We start from the raw sequence: 19,223 nt of genomic DNA, 5'->3' as shown, positions 1-19,223 counted from the left end.
GGGGTGATGGAGGAGTGGACCAGGGTGTCACGGAGGGAATGATCCCTGCGGAACGCCGCCGGGGGGGTGAAGGGAAGATGTGTTTTGTGGTGGCATCATGCTGGAGTTGGCGGAAATGGCGGAGGATGATCCTTTGAATGCGGAGGCTGGTGGGGTGATAAGTGAGGACAAGGGGGACCCTATCATGGTTCTGAGGGGGAGAGGAAGGTGTGAGGGCAGATGCGCGGGAGATGGGCCGGACACGGTTGAGGGCCCTGTCAACCACTGTGGGTGGAAAACCTCGGTTAAGGAAGAAGGAAGACATGTCAGAGGTACTGTTTTTGAAAGTGGCATCATCAGAACAGATGCGACGGAGGCGAAGGAACTGAGAGAATGGGATGGCGTCCTTACAGGAAGCGGGGTGGGAGGAGCTGTAGTCGAGGTAGCTGTGGGAGTCGGTAGGCTTGTAATGAATATTGGTGCACAGTCTATCACCAGAAATTGAGACAGAGAGGTCAAGGAAGGGAAGGGAAGTGTCAGTGATGGACTATGTGAAAATGATGGAGGGGTGGAAATTGGAAGCAAAATTAATAAATTTTTCCAGGTCCAGACAAGAGCATGAAGCAATCATCGATGTACCGGAGAAAGAGTTGTGGGAGGGGGCCGGAGTAGGACTGGAACAAGGAATGTTCCACATACCCCATAAGGCGATAGGCATAACTGGGGCCCATGCGGGTACCCATAGCCACACCTTTTACTTGGAGGAAGTGAGAGGAGTTTAAGGAGAAATTGTTCAGTGTGAGAACAAGTTCAGCCAGACAGAGGAGAGTAGTGGTGGATGGGGATTGTTTGGGCCTCTGTTCAAGGAAGAAGCGGAGAGCCATCAGACCATCCGGGTGGGGGATGGAGGTGTAGAGGGATTGGATGTCCAAGGTGAAGAGGAGGCGGTTGGGGTGAGGGAACTGGAAATTGTTGATATGATGTAGGGTGTCAGAGGAATCACGGATGTAGGTGGGAAGGGACTGGAAAAGGGGAGAGAGAATGGAGTCAAGATAGCGAGAAATGAGTTCCGTGGGGCAGGAACAGGCTGACACGATTGGTCTGCAGGGACAGTCCTGTTTGTGGATTTTGGGTAGGAGGTAGAAGCGGGCCGTCCGAGTTTGGGAGACTATGAGGTTGAAAACTGTGGAGATGTTTAGTTTACAGAGGTATTAAGTTCCTTACCAAGAAATAATAAACAAGACAGTACATGGCCAATACATGGGGTAGTTGTTCTGGGGCTACTGCTCATCAGCTGCTAACCATGCCTACAGGCCTGACTGACTCTGTCCAATATCCACTCATATTATAACATCGCTCCCAGTATGTTGAGCATGAAATGCAAAAGAAGTAATGAGTTAATGGAAATGTGATTTCTAGCTGATCTTAAATGGGTACTTCTTTTTTTCTTGCAAAAATGGTCAAGGTTAGCATAGTCCTACTGATCAAATAGGCTTTGTTGGACCATTAGTAAAGGGTGGTCACATTTGAAAGAAAGGGGTAGCCTTCCAATAAAGATTATTATCAGAACACCTTGGATGGAGGTGACAAAGTGCTCCATATGTGGGATTGGGTGAGGAGGAACCCACATAATGTTGCCAAGGTAATTGTGAAAACATGTCAAGATTATAAAAGATTGTCTTGCCAAGCTTCTTTATTGTTCCTCACTGTCAGCTTGATACACAAAGATTGCAAATGTTATGGAACTTTGCCAACCACTGCCCTTTGTAAATGTACAGGACAACTCATTCTCCCATTTCAGTGGGCTGTGTTATCATATGATAGAGTCGCCTGGGTTGGCCATTAAATGGGTCAAGTGCCAGCATAATGCTGCTCACAGCTGAAATGTTAACACGTTCACATAAGGTGGCTGTAGTCCTGGACGTTTTGGCGGAACTCCTCTTTGAAATCCTTTTCTTACATATCTCCATGTCATATCATTTTTTGGGAGAAGGCTCACATTACAGGGACACCACTTGTAGATATGAAAGGAGGAGGGTGGGCACCAAAGCTACAAGCTTTGATTTAGGAGGAGAAATTCATCCAGATAATGGGCGTGGCAACAACATAGGAAATGGGGAATAATAAATTTGGAGTGTCCCTCAGGCTCATCATCAATATCCTTTGCTTTTCTTTGCTCATCTACTTATTTACTCACTCATTCATTCCCATAGAGCACAATACAATGTCTTACATCGAAATGCTGTAAAGAAAAATGATTTGCATATTAGAGTTTTCACTTTGTAGATTTTATATCTAAATATATAAGTTTTAAAAAAGAAAGGGACATGTGGCTTAAAAAATGTTTTTGTGGCCCTGTGGTGTCTGATATGTGCAAACACCCATCAACATTCTTAAGGATCCATTTCAATCACATGTAATTGACTTTTTGGAAAACAGGAACACTGCACCAACATTCTGCTCAATATTTAAATGAGTGGAGTCCCTATTCTTCCTGGAAGTCTTAAGTATCTACCACACACCCCATTCTCGAGGTTTAACAGCTATCATCTAAGAAACAGCTGGAAAATCAGCAGTGCCTCTGCATTGCAGTACTTACCTCATTATGTGAATGCACTCAGGGTCCCTAGCGAAGCTGTAAGCATATCCACTAGATGTAGTGCCAAAATCAATAGCTACCACCACAACAAATGACTGGTGCAAGGACGCAGTTTGTTCAGAGTCTTTCTGTAAGAAGAAACATCTTTGTGAGAAAATTACTTCAATAGAGATGATTTTAATCTTTGTTATTATTAGGTGCTTTTCAAGCTTTAATAGAATGTTTTATCTTATACTAATCACCCTCAAAATAGAATCATTTTATCTTTGGTTATTATTGTAGCTGATGAAGCTCTGAGTCAAGGATTATTCAGCTATCTTTCCATCATCTGAATTATGAATGCTGGAAGAAGATCATAAGTTAAGGACAGATTCGAAGCTCTATAAAGGAATGGAAAGAGGGGCCACTTCTCAGGCACTGTGACAGTAACCAAATACTATCTTTCACAATCATTCAATGACATTTTCAAACAGTTTCCCTGAATTAGTTTGATGTACTAAAGGATTATCAAAATATTTCACAATATTTGTGTGTCATACATATGAAAGTTAGTTACTTTATTATAGTGGCTCTGACAGCACATTCAGAGACAGGAAATATTTAGGGGTACTGGTACCTCTCGACTGCAGCATGGGGGATCAGCATACCCAGTTATGTTATCAGTTCTTGCTTGTTAACTTGCAGCAGTAGAACCTTCTGCATATGCCCTTGCACTTATATGCAGAGCTGTGCTCAGTAGTTTCCAAATGCAGGTTGAATACAAACGTTAAGTGGCAGCTGGTGGGACTGCCACCTTTCTCTGAACACTGTAAGAGTTTAAAATTGAACTTTAACATTTCCTGTGAGATTCTCTGTGTTATGTTCCAAAAAGTTAGTTGGTAAGGGATAGAACTGGGGCCAATTTTTACGCACTCTAATAAGCATTTATAAGCAGTGTTACACATTGCAAGCATGGACCTAGTAACCTAACAGCCATAGTTTCAGTCTATGTCTCTTTATAGGGGCAGAAGTGAATCCACAGTTAATGTACACCATGCACACGATTAAACACAATTAATATACAATTAAAATCCTGGAGATGGTCTCACACCTCCCACAGTAACATGGGGTGCATGATCAGATCACTAAACGGATTCGAGTTACACTACCGCTTTTGCAATTCATTAGAGTTAACTCAGAAGTGGTAGCATAACTAAAAATTAAAAGTTTCCTTTATCCAGGACTAGAATTTCACACATGTAGAAGATGGAGCAGATACCATGACAGTTAAGGTCAGTTTTATAAGTCTTATGTTTAGTAACAACTAGCAGAAACATGATTAATGACAACATGCATTTATCTGTGTCTTTAATGCAGTAAAGCATCACAAGGTTCTTTGCAGAGTTGGGTGGGGTCCCTCGTTCAAAGGTACTCGATGCCTGATCGAGGGGTCCAGCATCAGGAAGGGGAGCATCTGCTGATAGTCACCCCTTTGCCCTTGCTGCCAACCCACTTCCCACCCGCTGCAATCCCCATCCTGTGATCCCCTTAATACCATTGTTCACCTGTGCCTGGGTGTCTCCTTGATCCAAGGCCTTAGGTGGGTGTAGTAACGTTAGCAGCCACCTCCACCCTTATGGCATTGCTGAGTACAGAAAACAGCTGCTGCCAAAGTGGACCTTGATCCCTGGAGTGAATTGAGGGAAGACTATTGATCAGGACACTGGCAAAGCCGCTCTTGCTGTTCTTGGAAATAGCATCATGGGATCTTTTATATCGACTTGAGGGCAGACTGGGCCTCGGTCTAATGCATCATCAGAAAGACAGCAACTCCACAGAATAGCACTCCCTCAGTACTACACTGGGGTGTCAGCCTAGATTATGTACTCAGGTTCCTGGAGTGGAACTTGAATCTATGGCCTTCCAACTCAGAGATGGGAGCGCTACAACTGAGTCATGGTTGACACCATATAATGGTAATGTAGCATATATTTTTAACAAGTGTTATTAAGCTTATGCAGTAAACAATAAATAATTTGCATCTGCTGTGCTAACCATAGTAAGTAATATTCTCGTGTAGCAGTTCTTTTCTCATCGCCTATACCAGTCATGCCTTCACAGGCAGTTTGACCAAATGAAGAGATCAATATTGGGACATCCGCCTCGTGGCAGCAGCCCTTGAATAAGTCCCACTAGGGGCTGGAGCAGGCTAAGGGAGAGGAGGGGGGCAACTGTAACTTCTGACATGCCAAAGAAGCATCCTGCTTCGCCTGGCTGGTACCTTCTCAAAAAAATGTACCTTCCCTTGGCAGTTGCAGGACTGCTGAAGAAGCCTAAGCAGGTTAGGCCTGTTGCCTGCCCTACTCATGGCTGACTGATTTCTGGATGGTGTCTGTCAATTGACAACAGGCCCGTTATTTCCTTGTTAAAGAGAACTAGCACCTGTTTTAGGGTGTCTGCCTGAAACGTCAAAAAGAGGGCCCAGGAATTTAACAGTGGGATCAATGCCTGTGCAGCTTGGAAACAGGCTGTCCCACTGCTAAATTGGACCTGTTTTAGGCCTGAAAAATAGGCACAAGCATAATAATTTTTAAAATTCATTTACAGGATGTGGGTGTCACTGGCTAGGCCAGCATTTATTGCCCGTCCCTGTTTGCCCTTGAGAAGGTGGTGGTGAGCTGCCTTCCGATTAGTAAAAGGTGAACCGATAGATGCAAAATATGATCAGACTGAGCAATTCTAATACATAATGTTCAAAAAAGACTTCCAATCACATATTTCCCAAGGGACCTGTGTTTAAATTGAGTGGCTTGACTATTCACCAAAACTTCAGATGAACAGACTAATTCCAGTATTGAATCAAGATGGATTATGATTTCTATGAGTGCAGCTGATTTTGAAGCTTGGGAGAACCAATGAAGCCAACAACAAGCTTTCTTAGCAAATTTATCAGTTTTGTCAATGGTCTAAAGGGGACCTCTTGGATAGAGGCTTAATATCACAGTGACTTTCTCAGTTACAGAAAGAACTGCGTAAGTGCTGAAAGTTGACAGTAAGTCAACTGTAATAGCTAGCATAGTCTTCCCTCTCATGCAAACTTAAAAGATCCAAGGGCATTATTTGAAGGAGGACAGAGGAGTTCTCCCGAAGTTCTGGTCAACAATTATCACCCAACAAACCAATCTTATAACAGTAACTACACTTCAAGAAAGCTTCATTGGCTGTAAAGCTTTTTGGGATACCCTGGGGACATGAAAAGTGCTATACAGAATCATAGAATTTTATCAGCACAGAAGGAGGCCATTTGGCCCATTGCTCCTGTACCGGCTCTTCAAATGACATTATGACCTAATGCCTTTGCCCTGCCTTTTCCCCGTACCTCTATACATTGTTTCTATTCAAATATATAATGCCCTCTTAAATGCCTCAATTGAAACTGCCTCTACCACATTTCCAGGCAGTGCATTCGAGACCTGAACCACTCGTTGTGTGAAAAAGTTTTTTCTCGCGTTACATTTGCTTCTTTTGCAAATCACTTTAAATCTGTGCCCTTTTATTCTTGATCCTTGTACGAGTGGGAACAGCTTCTCCCTATCTACTCTGTCCATCCCTCATGATTTTGAACATTTCTACCAAATCTCCACTTAGCCTGCTTCTCTCCAAGGGGAACAGTCCCAACCTCCCCAGTCTATCTCCGTAACTGAAGTTTCTCATCCCTGGAACTATTCCTGTAAACCTCTTCTGCACTCTCTCCAATGCGTTCACATCCTTCCTGTAATATGGAGCTCAGAGCTGTACACAATACTGCAGCTGGGGTCTAACAGGTGTCTTACCTAAATTCAGCATAACCATAAATTCAGCAGGTTTTTCCTGTAACTTCATAATGAACAATTTTCTATTGACAAGGTGTACAGTAGAGCTGGGGTCTTTTGACCAATGTCATGGAATTTGCAAGGTCTCTTTTTTCATAAATATATTATTTAAATAAGGTTAGTTCATACCTCGTGCACTTTCTCATTCAGACTCCCAAAAATCTCACATTACAAAATTGGATGTGTCACGTATGTCTGGGATATGGAGCTGGGGTCTGGTTTCCAACCTGCCACTACTGAGGCTCTGCATCGCTGACAAAGCTTCAAAAACTCACATTCAGGTTTTAGTTTTGTCAAGCTGCCTCTAACCAGTGAGTTACCAGTTTTAACAATTGATTACATTCTGAATAATAACTATAAAAAAAAACATATACCCGAACTTGGAACAATTCTGTATCATTACATCAGGACAAAAGTACCATAAAGTAAATGTCCTAATTGTTATCAACATCATTAATAGCAGCATTATTGACAACTATTAATTCTGCTCTGACTGAAATCTCAAACAGTAATAATGTATCAAAAGAAATGTGAGCGATTTGAAGAGAAAGAAAGCATGCTCTTACTGGAGATATTGAAGGGCTAAGTGGGGTGATACCAGGCTCTCCCAGGCTTTTAGCTGGCGATGGATAAGTTGAAGAGGCATTTTCTGTGGAGAGGTAAGCAACATTAGGTCATGGTTCAATCTTTAAAAAGAAATTGCAAAGAGAACACAGAATTATAAAACAAGATTGGAGTAAATGATTTTGATTTACCTGTTGAAATCTGAGAAATAATCAGTTTTATTTGATTTGCAAGTTAAACTTTTAAGGAAAAAAACTTGAAATATTCTTTAGCTAAAGGCTGTTCAGCTGAAGTGCTAAATTATTTCTTTTTATGGCTGTTGATGAGCCTGCTGTAGATTTCCATCATGTTATCATTTTATTTCAGTTTTGCACACTAATTGAACAATTGAACTCAGATTCCGATTGGGTCCTTATCTCAAATTACCTAGAGACGTTATTATGAAATGTATCTATTTTTTAAATAAAAAAAGATTTGTTCTTACAAGCAGATTCACGTAATAGCCGTCACTGTGCTTACCTGGAACAAGCAGAGATGCTGCTAAAAATGACTTCAAAATAGAATAATTCAAATCGGACAATTGCAGAAATTAAAATTAGGAACTGTATAATGAGTGGTTAAATCAAGATTATTTTATATTATTACACAAAGTCAAAATTACCCCCTAAGATATTGAAAAATGCATCTGATTCAGAACTACCTGTTATAGAGCAACGAAATGCTCAGGATCACCGATTCTTTAAGTGATCCAGTAGGTTTTACAGCATTTAATGTTATTGCTAGGACCCCAGTAGACCAGTCCCCAAGGGGATAGCCATAAAATGAAATAAAATAAAACGCTGCTCTCCCAGTTTTCTGTTAAGTGCAGTTATTCCAGCCATGGGTTCATTAGAGGACCAAAAAAATGGAAGTCCATGTTTTGCATTCAGCTGCAGCTGTCAAGAGCATTTGGGCTGAGAGCATTGTTGGGGTCAAGGAATTTGTATCCTTTCTATTGATAACTGCTGGCAGTAATGGCACAGCACTACATGGATACAGCTGATAATATATTATGGAGATAAAACCACCTTTGGACATCTTTTTACAGGGTGTGAATTTAGCAACAATAAAAGTAAATTGCCAAAAGTAAAAAAGAAATATATTCTTCAACCACAGAGTTATTAGTTTAGTGAAAGGGTTCAGTGCTTGAAACTGTGACTAATGGATTAACAGCAGCAAATGCTTCCTCCATGTGGATATGATGGGTTCGTTTTGATGTCTTTGAAACTAGAGAAATATAATAGTGTACTTCCTGTCAGCTTCCTCTTGACTGAGGCCTTCACAATTAATACTGTGCTTTGGAATGAAAAGCAGTGATTTATTTTTTTGACGAGCTTTTTGAACCTTTCAAGATGCATCATTCAGCTGTATAAATTTACAGCTATCTGAAGCAAAAATATTTTCTGTTAGTAACAAAGGAACCATTTGTAACTGCAAATTTCCAAAGGTGTATAAACTACAACTGTTTACTTCCCAAATGAAAATTAAAAGCCTTTTAGTCTAGACAGAGCATTCGCTCCCTCCAACCCCTGTCCCCATGTCTCTTTGTACTTATGAAAATGTTTAATACTCATTTTGTTTTTTTTTTAAGTTTATCTGTAATCAATTTTAAAGTTGAGGCTTTGATTGTAAACACTAAGCTTAGATAAAAAAAAATAATGATTCCACTCTGATCCTGCTGTGCAGATGTTGGCTTGTTTTCAGTCTTGAAGCTTTCCCTAGCCAAATATACCACCGCCAGTAACAGTGTCAGTAAAGGAACACGTCTGAAGGATGAACATCTTCGGGGACGTAATGGAGGCTGGCGGCTACTATACCATAGCAAGGAGTCAGTTCCTTTAGGAGGTCGACAGGAAGGAGAAAATTAAAGAAAGGAAAGGTCTTTTGGAAAAAGCCGAAGCTCTCTGATGTTGGTTGTTACATGAGATGAAAGATCAGACTGCTTGCTAACAAAGAGCTGGCAGTGTAATGGTGCAGTACTTTAACTGTTAGCATAAATGAGAATACTTTAACTAAATGTTATTTGGATGTATGGCCTAGAATCATCTCTTATTGTATAAATTGCATACTATGAATGTTTTGCATGTCAACATGTTGAATTCAAAAAAACAGACTCAGTAAACACTTTTTTAAAAATCATATATGGATATTAGAAATATCCATTTTAGTGATGTTTACATAAGAGGTCTAAAATAATGAAATGTAATTATTAAAAACCTTTAGATCAGCTGTTCATGAACATTCAGAAGCACTAGAACTACGATAAAAAAGTACCTTAATTGTAAAGTATCTTTAGGCTGATCTAAAAAAAATGTCTAACACCCTAAAGGAACCTAGATACAAGCCTTAACAAAAACAGCCTGTTTCTGATCAGAACTGTTTTAATATTCATCAATGTAGTACATAACTGGAAAGGGATGCTGTTACTAATAATGGAAGACAGGAAATGGGTGCAGGAAGGGTGCAGAATCTGGAGTATAGTTTTTGGGCTGAATTTTAGGAGGTCATCGGAACCCAGTGTTGGGTTAAAACGTGGGTCTGGAACCCACACTTGCTGGCAATATGACCTACTCGGCATTTTTACCATAGGTAGCGTCCTGACTAGCTGCCTGTGTACCCGCCGTCCAATTAAGAAGAGCAGATGGGCTCCTGATGCTGCTGGCCTGATCAGAGGCAGTAGCTCTGAAGCTTCAGCAGTGCCACCAGGAGAGATGGTCACTGCTGAGGTATGCAGGAAGCCTTGGGAGATGGGCCAGGTAAGTAAATTTTTTTTTAAAATCACTGTGACAAGTGTTGGAGGGCTGGCCCCACCCAGCAGGTCATTGGGACTGTGGGTGCTGCCTTCCCTGCTCACAGCCTCTTCTTTGACCCATGAAACATTCCCTCCTGGGTTTCCACCTCCCCACATGGGGGGGAGGGGGGGTGTGCTCCCTGCCATTGACGTGTAAAATTGGGCCTTTACATATGTCAGTTGGGTTGGGGCGGGCAACCTGTCCATGTCCCATCCCCGGTGCTGGTAAAATGCTCCATGGTGTGGGGGAAAGCTGATCCAACCAGTCCCCCATCCCATGATTTTACCAGCTACCCCGCCTCCCACAACACCCTCTGGGGCCAATAGAATCATGGCCCTTCTGCCAGTTGCTCATCAGACTGCTATTCTGCAGTCTGCTTCATTTAGTGAACTGAAGTACATCTTCCTATTTTGTGCCTTAGCTTCATCAAGGCAGCAGACTTGTTGCGTAATGCAGTACAAGGGTCTGACACATATAGGGTTAATGTGGGACTGAGTACACTACTGCCCACAGTGATGTTAGAGAGCACATGACCCACACCTAGGGGTCAGACTAGTGTTTGAGAGTTGTGTGTACAACCAAGCATGGAGACAGCTCCTAGCTTGAACTCTTCACTGTATATATGTACATAGCTCTTGTAATTAATAAATATATACAGATAACCTACTTAAGACTACAAAAACTTCAAAAGCTCAATCAGGTGACTTTTCCCCACCTGATTGGTTTGCTCTTTTACGCTTGTGCATCTATTTGGAAAGACTCATCTGCAAAATAGTACTTAAAGTGCCTCAGATTTTTGTTCATGTTGAAGTTGTACTGGCACTGGAGGCAGTCCATAGAAGATTCTCTAGGTTGATCCAAGTTATGGAGGGATTTTCTTATGAGGAGAGGTTGAGTAGGTAGAGCCTCTACTCATTGGAGTTTAGAAGAATGAGAAGCGACCTTATTGAAATATATATTATTCTTAGGGAGCTTGACAGGGTAGATGCTGGAAGGTTGTTTCCCCTTGTGGGAGAGTCTAGGACCAGAGGGCATAACATCAGAGTAAGGGGGCGCCCATTTAAAAGAAATAAGGAGGAATTTCTTCTCTCTGAGTTGTTAATCTGTGGAATTCTTTACCACAGAGGGCTGTAGAGGCTGGGTCGTTAAGTATATTCAAGGCTGAGATGGGCAGATTTTTAATCTGTAAGTAAGTAAGAGAATCAAAGGTTATGGGGAAAAGGTAGGAAAGTGGAGTTGAGGATTATCAGATCTGCCATGATCTCATTGAATGGTGGTGAAGACTCGATGGTCCGAATGGCCTATTTCTGCTCCTATGTCTTATGGTCTTAAGTTTTTACATTCCTGTTTTTGAAAGTTTGCTTATATACTTCTGCTATTTTTGTTGCCAATATACTTTGCAACAATTTTTTGCAGTCAGTTTTTATTTCCTCCTTTTAGTAAGTTTGTTTTCAAGTACCTCAAATACAGTATCTCACAACAGAAGTGGCACAGGATTAAAGTAGGTATTCCAAAGCAATCAGTTGGCACCATACCATATCTGCAGACCTTGGCACACCCATATGACCATGACCTATGTGAACTGCCACAACTTGCTCCAGTTCAGTAGGGAGCCAGTTGCAGAGCTTTGCCAAGGGCAGCATCTCTGGTGTCTTTCAAAATTATCACTGCCCCCCCTAACTGTTATGCTTCTAGCTCATTCCCAGCAGCACTACGATATCAGCTAATTTGTTGTCCATGTTACATCAAGCAGATGACTGATATGTTAGTCAGCATGACAATACTTGCATCTTCCTTCCCACACATTGGAATGACATATCCAATGTGTCACACTGCTGAATTTTCCTGTGCACATGACACCATTGATACCTGTCTTGTGCCAATTTGGATGTTCATATTATATAAGCAAAATACTGTGAACGCTGGAAATCTGAAATAAAACCAAAAAATGCTGGAAAAACTCAGCAAGTCTGGCAGCATCTGTAGAGAGAGAAACAGAGTTAATGTTTCGAGTTCATATGACTCTTCTTTAGAGCAGTAAGCTGTGGGACGTGAGTGTGCCAAGTGACTGCTTGGCTATATGCCATGCTGAGGTATAGATGCACATGAAGCGCAATGAAAGAAAGCTAAGGTTGTACAATAGCTAGGCAGGGGCAGGCAACAGAGGTTGATGAGCAACACTTAGGTGTCTTGGAATACATCCTTCAAGTTCCCTCCAAGTCAAACACTAAGTCATATACAATCACGGCTTGGACATATATCACTTTTGTTGTTGCTGGATCAAAATCTTGGAGTGAACAATATTGTGGGAGAATCTTCAAGACATGGACTGTAGCAGTTCAACAACAAGAACAAATATAAAAACAGATAATAAGAGTCTCTACAGGTGTTTAAAAAGGGAAAGAAGAGTAACTAACGTGAGCATTGCTCTTCTCGAGGGAGCCTGGTGATTTAATAAATCGAAAATAAGGAAATGGCGGGTGCATTGAACAGACACTTGGACCTGGATTTTCGTCCTTGCGTCGGGTGCAGTCAGGCTCTGCGAACCCAACATCTATAAATGTGGCCCCAAACAGGGGCACAGACTATAATAGGAGTCTTGGGGGGGGGGGGGGGGGGGGGGGGGGTAGGGGGGAGGCGATCCCAGACATAGCGTGGAATTTTCTGCTCTGAAGTTTACGTTCGGTGGCGGGCAGGGAAGTTGGAGTGATTCCCGTTGTGCGGCAGGACGGTTGAGCATGCACAATCTTGAGCCGTTCAGCTCATTATTTATGCATCTGTGCAGAGCACAGCAAACCTCATGCTGGGGTGAAAAGAAACTCGTCCGCCCTGCTGTTGTTACCTCATGGGGTTGAAGGTCCTGACACCACATTTAAAGGGCACCCAGATGGAACCAAGACATGCGTGATATGCTGAGCCTTCTAACATGCCCCGGACAGTCTGGCAGCCTTCCACGGACAGACTTCCACCCTTCCCCACTGTTCTTTCCCCACCGTAGCCCTGCCTCTGTCCCACCCTTCCCTGCTGGTCCTGTGCTTGTGCTACCAGCACCTGATACGGCCAAGGCTCTAAATGGGCCCCAGGAAGGCAAAAGCAGCATCTGTTAACCTCAAAGTCATGGATGAAGTGAAGTTCGCCAGGTGCGCACTACTTATATAGTCATAAAACTGAACGTTCTAAATTCCTACTGACGGGGAACATAATTTGGAGGGGAAACTTAATTCTGGCAAGGCAGCCTTTTAATAAGCATGCATAAAATGCTGATGAATGCAGATGGGGTTCCTGACATCGTTTGTCAGGGAGCTCAACCCTCCTTTAACTTGCCTTGCAAGTCCCGAGAACAAAATACCGACAGTTCATCCCACCGTTAGGAAACGGATCTTTTGCCTCCCACCAAATTAAGTTTGCCCACCTGCCACGATTCCTACTGCTGGCAAGACCAGGGGGAGAATTTTCTCCCCATCATGCGGGCTGGGCTGGGGCGGGCGGCGATCGGCTGAGCACTGCCATTTTACATGGGCCCTCCCAGCGTGACGCGCAACCGGAAGCGCTCAGCGCTCCCTGTGCGGGCGGGGGAGGAGGGAGAGTCGGGGCCTGCGCTCTTTCGCACATGTGTCACATGAGCTGGGACATGTCAATGAATTTTACTAAAAATTTTTATTACATTTATAAACCCTTCATGAAACCTCATCCCACCTGTGGATGAGGTTCCATGAAAAATGCGAAGGCCGCCTGGGCTCTTCACCTGCCCACCAACCTTAAGGTTGGATGGGCAGCCCTGTTAATTATTTCAGTTGGTATTTAAATGGCCTTAATAGGCCTTTGACAGTTCGGCAGGCACGCAGCCGATTCTGGTGCGCCCGGCGAACTGAAGGTCGGAATGACGCACGGGGGCGTCGGGATGCATGCACGACGTCCCGTGCGTCATCTTGTGCATCGACGAGCGGGGCCCGTCCCCGCACGCCAACCAGGGCCCGTCCCCGCACGCCGACCAGGGCCCGTCCCCGCACGCCGACCAGGGCCCGTCCCCGCACGCCGACCAGGGCCCGTCCCCGCACGCCGACCAGGGCCCGTCCCCCCATGCCGACCAGGGCCCGTCCCCGCACGCCGACCAGGGCCCGTCCCCGCACGCCGACCAGGGCCCGTCCCCCCACGCCGACCAGGGCCCGTCCCCCCACGCCGACCAGGGCCCGTCCCCGCACGCCGACCAGGGCCCGTCCCCGCACGCCGACCAGGGCCCGTCCCCGCACGCCGACCAGGGCCCGTCCCCGCACGCCGACCAGGGCCCGTCCCCGCACGCCGACCAGGGCCCGTCCCCCCACGCCGACCAGGGCCCGTCCCCGCACGCCGACCAGGGCCCGTCCCCGCACGCCGACCAGGGCCCGTCCCCGCACGCCGACCAGGGCCCGTCCCCCCACGCCGACCAGAAGATTCAGGCCCAGAAGATTCTGCCTGCAGTGTGGGGTTGGAGGCAGGCCTGGCATGGGTTGGGCGACTCGGGCGCATATGAACAGCGGGCCTTTCAGAGGTGGGTCCCTGTTCTTCGGAGGAGATGTATTTGACTTGTCAGGTGAGTGGGAACTTTGTAAATGTTGTCCAACTGGTTGCTGACGCTAGAACGGATGGCCCATCAAGGGCTTTCCCTAGGAAAAATTGTTGCTGCCTATTCACAGTGTATTGCCCTGAACAACTGAAATCATGGAGTGGATTCACAAGACACAGCCATGGAGATGGAATTGTCTTTGCACCACTACCTGGTAAAGATATTCTGCAGTCATATAGTTAGCTGCCAAGACTCAATGGATGAGTGATGAATAGTACCATGGTCACCCATCTATCAGGATGTGACCGCATAGTTGACCCTCGACCAGTTCTCTCGCAGCTGCACACTGTCACAGCATAACAGTGTGACTAAGAGGGAGTAAATCAGCAAGGTATAGGTGGTCGAGGAGCACAGCATGCTACCTTGGAGTGACAGCCACAACACCCATTGCACAATGCATCTGTGCCAAGCCATTTTCTTCTCCCCACCTTTCGAGTACTCGTTGATTATACAGTGAAAATGGTTGGTGCATGTAAGCACTCAAACGTGAATGAGAGTATTGTAAGCTGAATGGCTCACAATCCTTTCCACCTTACATTTGTGTTGATCGGATGTCACACAGACTCTGGAGAAGGCATGGGTCCAGCTGTCCCACGCTTCTCAGATTAGGACCTGCAAGTATTAGTCAAGAGGAGGCAGTCCTGTATCCTGCTGGCCAACATAATCCACCAACAACCACAAACGAAGCCTGGATTCAAATTATAGTTGCAGTAAGCGCTGCAGGAGACCACGAGAGATCGTGGCTACAATGCCAAAAAAGGTTTAATGACTTATTGCATTCCGGCAAGGTGAGTAGCTTGGCTCATCCACACAGAGGTCCAAGGGAAGGGTCAGATCTGCATGCTGCAGTTAAGTTGTAGGAATTGGCACTACCTCTGCTATTGCATTGAGGCTTGTATTTGTAGGCTGCTCATGTAGGCGCACATAGAACAGATGTGACGTGCAAACACAGTAGAGAGAAATATCCCTGCATGCACAATACATCAGGCCCTGTTGTTGTTGCAGTCAAAGAGGGTGAAAGATGTCAAGACGATGGCCTGGACTGGGGATTGGTCAGCCTGGCTTTGCCAATTCACTTGATGGAACAGATGGCCATGAAAATAGCCAGGGTTCCTGAGCAGCTGTTTATTGGTGATGGTGAACTACGGGTAGCAGGTGATAAAAGCGATGGTAAATGCACCTTGGAACATGGTGGTAATAGAGGAGGTCATGCTGTCAATGCACTGAGCACAAGGGACGTTGGCATGAGAGGGAATGTAAGGATGGGGTTGGCAGTGTGGGCATGGTTAAGGCAGTGTTGTGCATCAGAGAGTGTATTCATAATGAGAAGGACTATACCTAAATATCTCCTTTTGTGCTTGACATAGGTTTCAGCTCTGCTCCCTCACCCACCCTGGGCCAGATCATCCCTTGGTCATCAAGGGGAGAAAAAGGCAGCGTCACATCTGACTAGCCCACAAGCCACCAACTCGGATACCAGCATATCAGAGGGATGAAGCACGGGTGTGGTATAGGGTGAAAGTCACCGCATCAGAGTCCGGGAGTATGTGTCAGAGTCAGAGACATTTGTGCAAAACCCTTTTGGAGCAGGGAGGAAAGGCATGATGGTCCAGTGGGCAGCAACGTGGTGCCTCGAGTCACCTTTTGGGGTGCAGTATTTGGACAATCAGCAACAGATATGGATCAGTCCACTAAGAGTAGGGGTGCTGACATGCATGGAATATATGAGGAGCTTCATAGCTTAAACAGTCGCACTGTTGGCACAGCGGTTGCTGGAATGGAAGACTGCTGTGTACCAACAGCCAGCCCCATTAACCCCACCTGAAGGCCAACCCAAGGCTGTGGAAGACATTGTGGAGGGTGATGGTACCATGAGTTTCTCAGCACCCTGATCTTCGTCCACCTCCCCAGCCCCAATGCCACAGCCATCATCTGCTCCACAGGTGCCAGTGACCATAGCTGCCCATGCAGAGATGCAGGGGCCGCAGTCTGAAGGAGGATCCCCAAAAGATGCTGGCATGATGAGACCGGCCACCATGCTCCTCATTGCCGTATAGACTGAGAAGGGAGTGCCCGGAATGTATAGGGCACAAGTTCATTCAAAGAGCACAGTTATGCACTGATCCAGCACAATATGCCTTATCTGCATGTATATTGGCACGTACAATCAGCATGTATTAGGTGTGAAGTCTTAAGTCATAATGGTACTCTCAGCTTTGTGGACATGGTTTGAGTGTGGACAGGGCGGCAGCTTTGATGCCTCATTCACAGGCACTGGTATTTATGTGAGAGGGCCAGGTTGTGAAGGACTTATTACCAGGTTTGTTTGCAATATGCTGAGGCCCATGATTATGATTTTGAGGGTTGCAGCCATTTTAATTTGACTGAGTCAAACTTATTGATGTTGTTTCTCTCCTTTGTTGGGGATGGGCATTCCTGAATAATTGTGGCGTCAAAGTAAAAGGTTCTTTATTTGGAAGTCGCTCATCAGGGACTGGCTGATAGCAAGTGAGAGATCGGAGGACCCTATGCGAATCGGTTTTACAAGCACACATCTGGTGATGGGCTCCTCCTGTACAGAGTCAGCCCTGGCTACACTGCTCTGCCATTGGCAGCCTCCTCATGCTCCTCTGGTTCAGAATCGTCAGAATGGACAGGGACTTCCTCATCCTCCTCTGGAGGTTGGAGCTCTGCCCATGGCATTACCATCTTAAAGTTGTAGGCCCCTCCATAGCATAATGTTGTACAGCATGCAACACGCCACTACTATTTTTGAAGCCCTTGCTGAGGCATACTGCAGGGCTCCACCTGAGTGATCGAGGCACCTGGCCTGCTCGATTGTCCTCCTTGTAACAACATGGCTGCTGTTGTAATTGTGCCCTGCCTCAGTTTGAGAGCTCCTAAAGGGGGTCATTAACCAAGTTTCCTAGAAGCCAACCACTGATCTGCGAAGGTGTCTGAAATAGCTGAGGGATTAGGGAACTCCTCAAAATGAAGGAATCATGGCAGCTATCAGGGAACCTTGCACACACTTGAAGGAAAACCTTGTTGTGGTCCCAAACGACCTGGACATTGAATGAGTGGAAGGACTTTCAGTTGACGAAGGTGTCCAGGTGCTGAATTGGAGCCTTTATCATGACTGGGTGCAATGAATAACAGCCTGCACCTGAGGGAAGCCTGACTGTGCTCTCTGCGACTGAGATGCCAAGTTAGCAAAGAAATTAATGTGCTCCCCCACACAAGCAAACAGAGTATTAGTTACTGCCTTAATGCAGCTTGTGCTGCTGACTGCCATATGCCACACAGGTCTTTTGCTGAGCCCTGGAAAGAGCCTGAGGCATAAAAATTGAGAGAGATGGTTACCACTACAGCCTCTGGAGCATGGGGTTGACAGAGTGTAGCTCTAGTTGTTGCTGGACAATGAGACATATGTCGGCGACCACTTCATGGCTTAACTTCAGTCGTCTTTGGCACTGGTTCTGCGTCATATTGAGATATGACATCCGAGGTTGGTACACCCTTCCCATAGGGAAGTATCTGGTTGTCCTGACTCTCCTCCTCCTTCTTTCTGGTGCACGTGGCACTGACTCTTCCTCCTGACGTTTTGCCCACCCTCTGGCCTCTGGCAGCTCATGGTGACTGGCTACCTTGGCTCTCTGTGCGAGGATGCCAAGCCCATCTTATATCTTCCTTCACATGAAATGCAATGCATCCTTTGCAAGCTCAAAATTCTTCCCGGCACCTGGGTGCAAAAAATCAGGAGGGGCAAAAAATATTGCCCTGCAAGTCCAGCAGCCCCACCCCCTTACTCCCTTGGGTTAAAGCCAGACAGTTGGAATTGAGTTCTTGCCAATTCTGGGGCAGTTAATGCAAATTTAAAGCAAATTCCAAAGGGGTCCCTGCATCTCTTCAAGAGAGTACCCTGGCTATCCAAACAAATCCATATTTCAAATCTCCTCCTACCAGGTCTGATTTGCACACATTGCATTTCACACACCTGTGACACCAGAATCAAACACAAGCAGAGACAGCTTCTAATTTAAACAGGCTGCCTCCACGAAATGCGCATGTGCAGAATGCGACCTGCCCCCACTCCTACCCCATAAAAATGGCGGATGCAATGATGTTGGAAAAATCCAGACCTGTGTGTATGTCTTCACTGTCGAAGACAAAAATAACATCCCAGAAATAATTGTAAATCAAAAGATGAAAGAGGGGGAAGAACATAAAACAGTTACAATCATCAGGGAAAGGGGACTGAGAAAATTATTAGAACTAAAGGCTGACAAGAACCCAGGTCCTGGCGGACTTCATCTTAGAGCCTTAAAAGAAGTGACTGTTGAGACAGTATAAGCATCGTTTTTTATTTTCCAAAATTCCCTAGAATCTGGAAATGCCCCATCAGATGGAATATAAAAAATCTAAGTCCTCTATTCAACAAAGGAGAGACACAGAAAGCAGGAAACTATAGGCCAGTTAGCCTAATATCAATCATAGGGAAAATGCTGGAACCTATTATTAAAGGAGATTATGACAGGGCACTTAGAAAATCTTAATGCAATCAAGCAGAGTCAACATGGTTTTGTGAAAGGGAAATAGTGTTTGACTAATTTATTAGAGTGCTTTGAGGAAGTAACAAGCAAGATGGATAAAGGGGAACCTGTAGATGTGCAGAGAGGGGAGGGAGTCTCGGGGGAGGAAGGAGTGCAGAGAGTGGAGGGAGTAAGGGTGGAGGAAGAAGCAAGGGTGGAGGAAGGAGTCAAGAAGGGGGAAGGAGTAAGGGTGGAGGAAGTAGT

The 19,223-nt window shown here is 45.1% G+C and overlaps 1 protein-coding gene across 3 annotated transcripts in view; it reads right to left on the bottom strand.

Annotated features, from left to right (window-relative positions):
• hspa12a (heat shock protein 12A) overlaps positions 1-19,223 on the bottom strand; it is a 205,575-nt gene that overhangs the window by 73,197 nt on the left and 113,155 nt on the right. For all 3 annotated transcript variants that reach the window (XM_078564662.1, XM_078564660.1, XM_078564661.1), the window contains exons 2-3: positions 6,996-7,078; positions 2,579-2,706 (exon numbers count right to left, since the gene is read on the bottom strand). In XM_078564662.1, coding sequence (XP_078420788.1) covers positions 2,579-2,583 — 5 coding nt within the window. In that variant the 5' untranslated portion in view covers positions 2,584-2,706; positions 6,996-7,078. The remainder of the gene's footprint in view (positions 1-2,578; positions 2,707-6,995; positions 7,079-19,223) is intronic.

The sequence above is a fragment of the Cetorhinus maximus genome, chromosome 20 (genome assembly GCF_964194155.1).
Source record: "Cetorhinus maximus chromosome 20, sCetMax3.hap1.1, whole genome shotgun sequence".
Classification (NCBI taxonomy): domain Eukaryota; kingdom Metazoa; phylum Chordata; class Chondrichthyes; order Lamniformes; family Cetorhinidae; genus Cetorhinus; species Cetorhinus maximus.
Note: the sequence above shows the minus strand (reverse complement) of the source record. Positions and strands in the feature narration are given on the sequence as shown.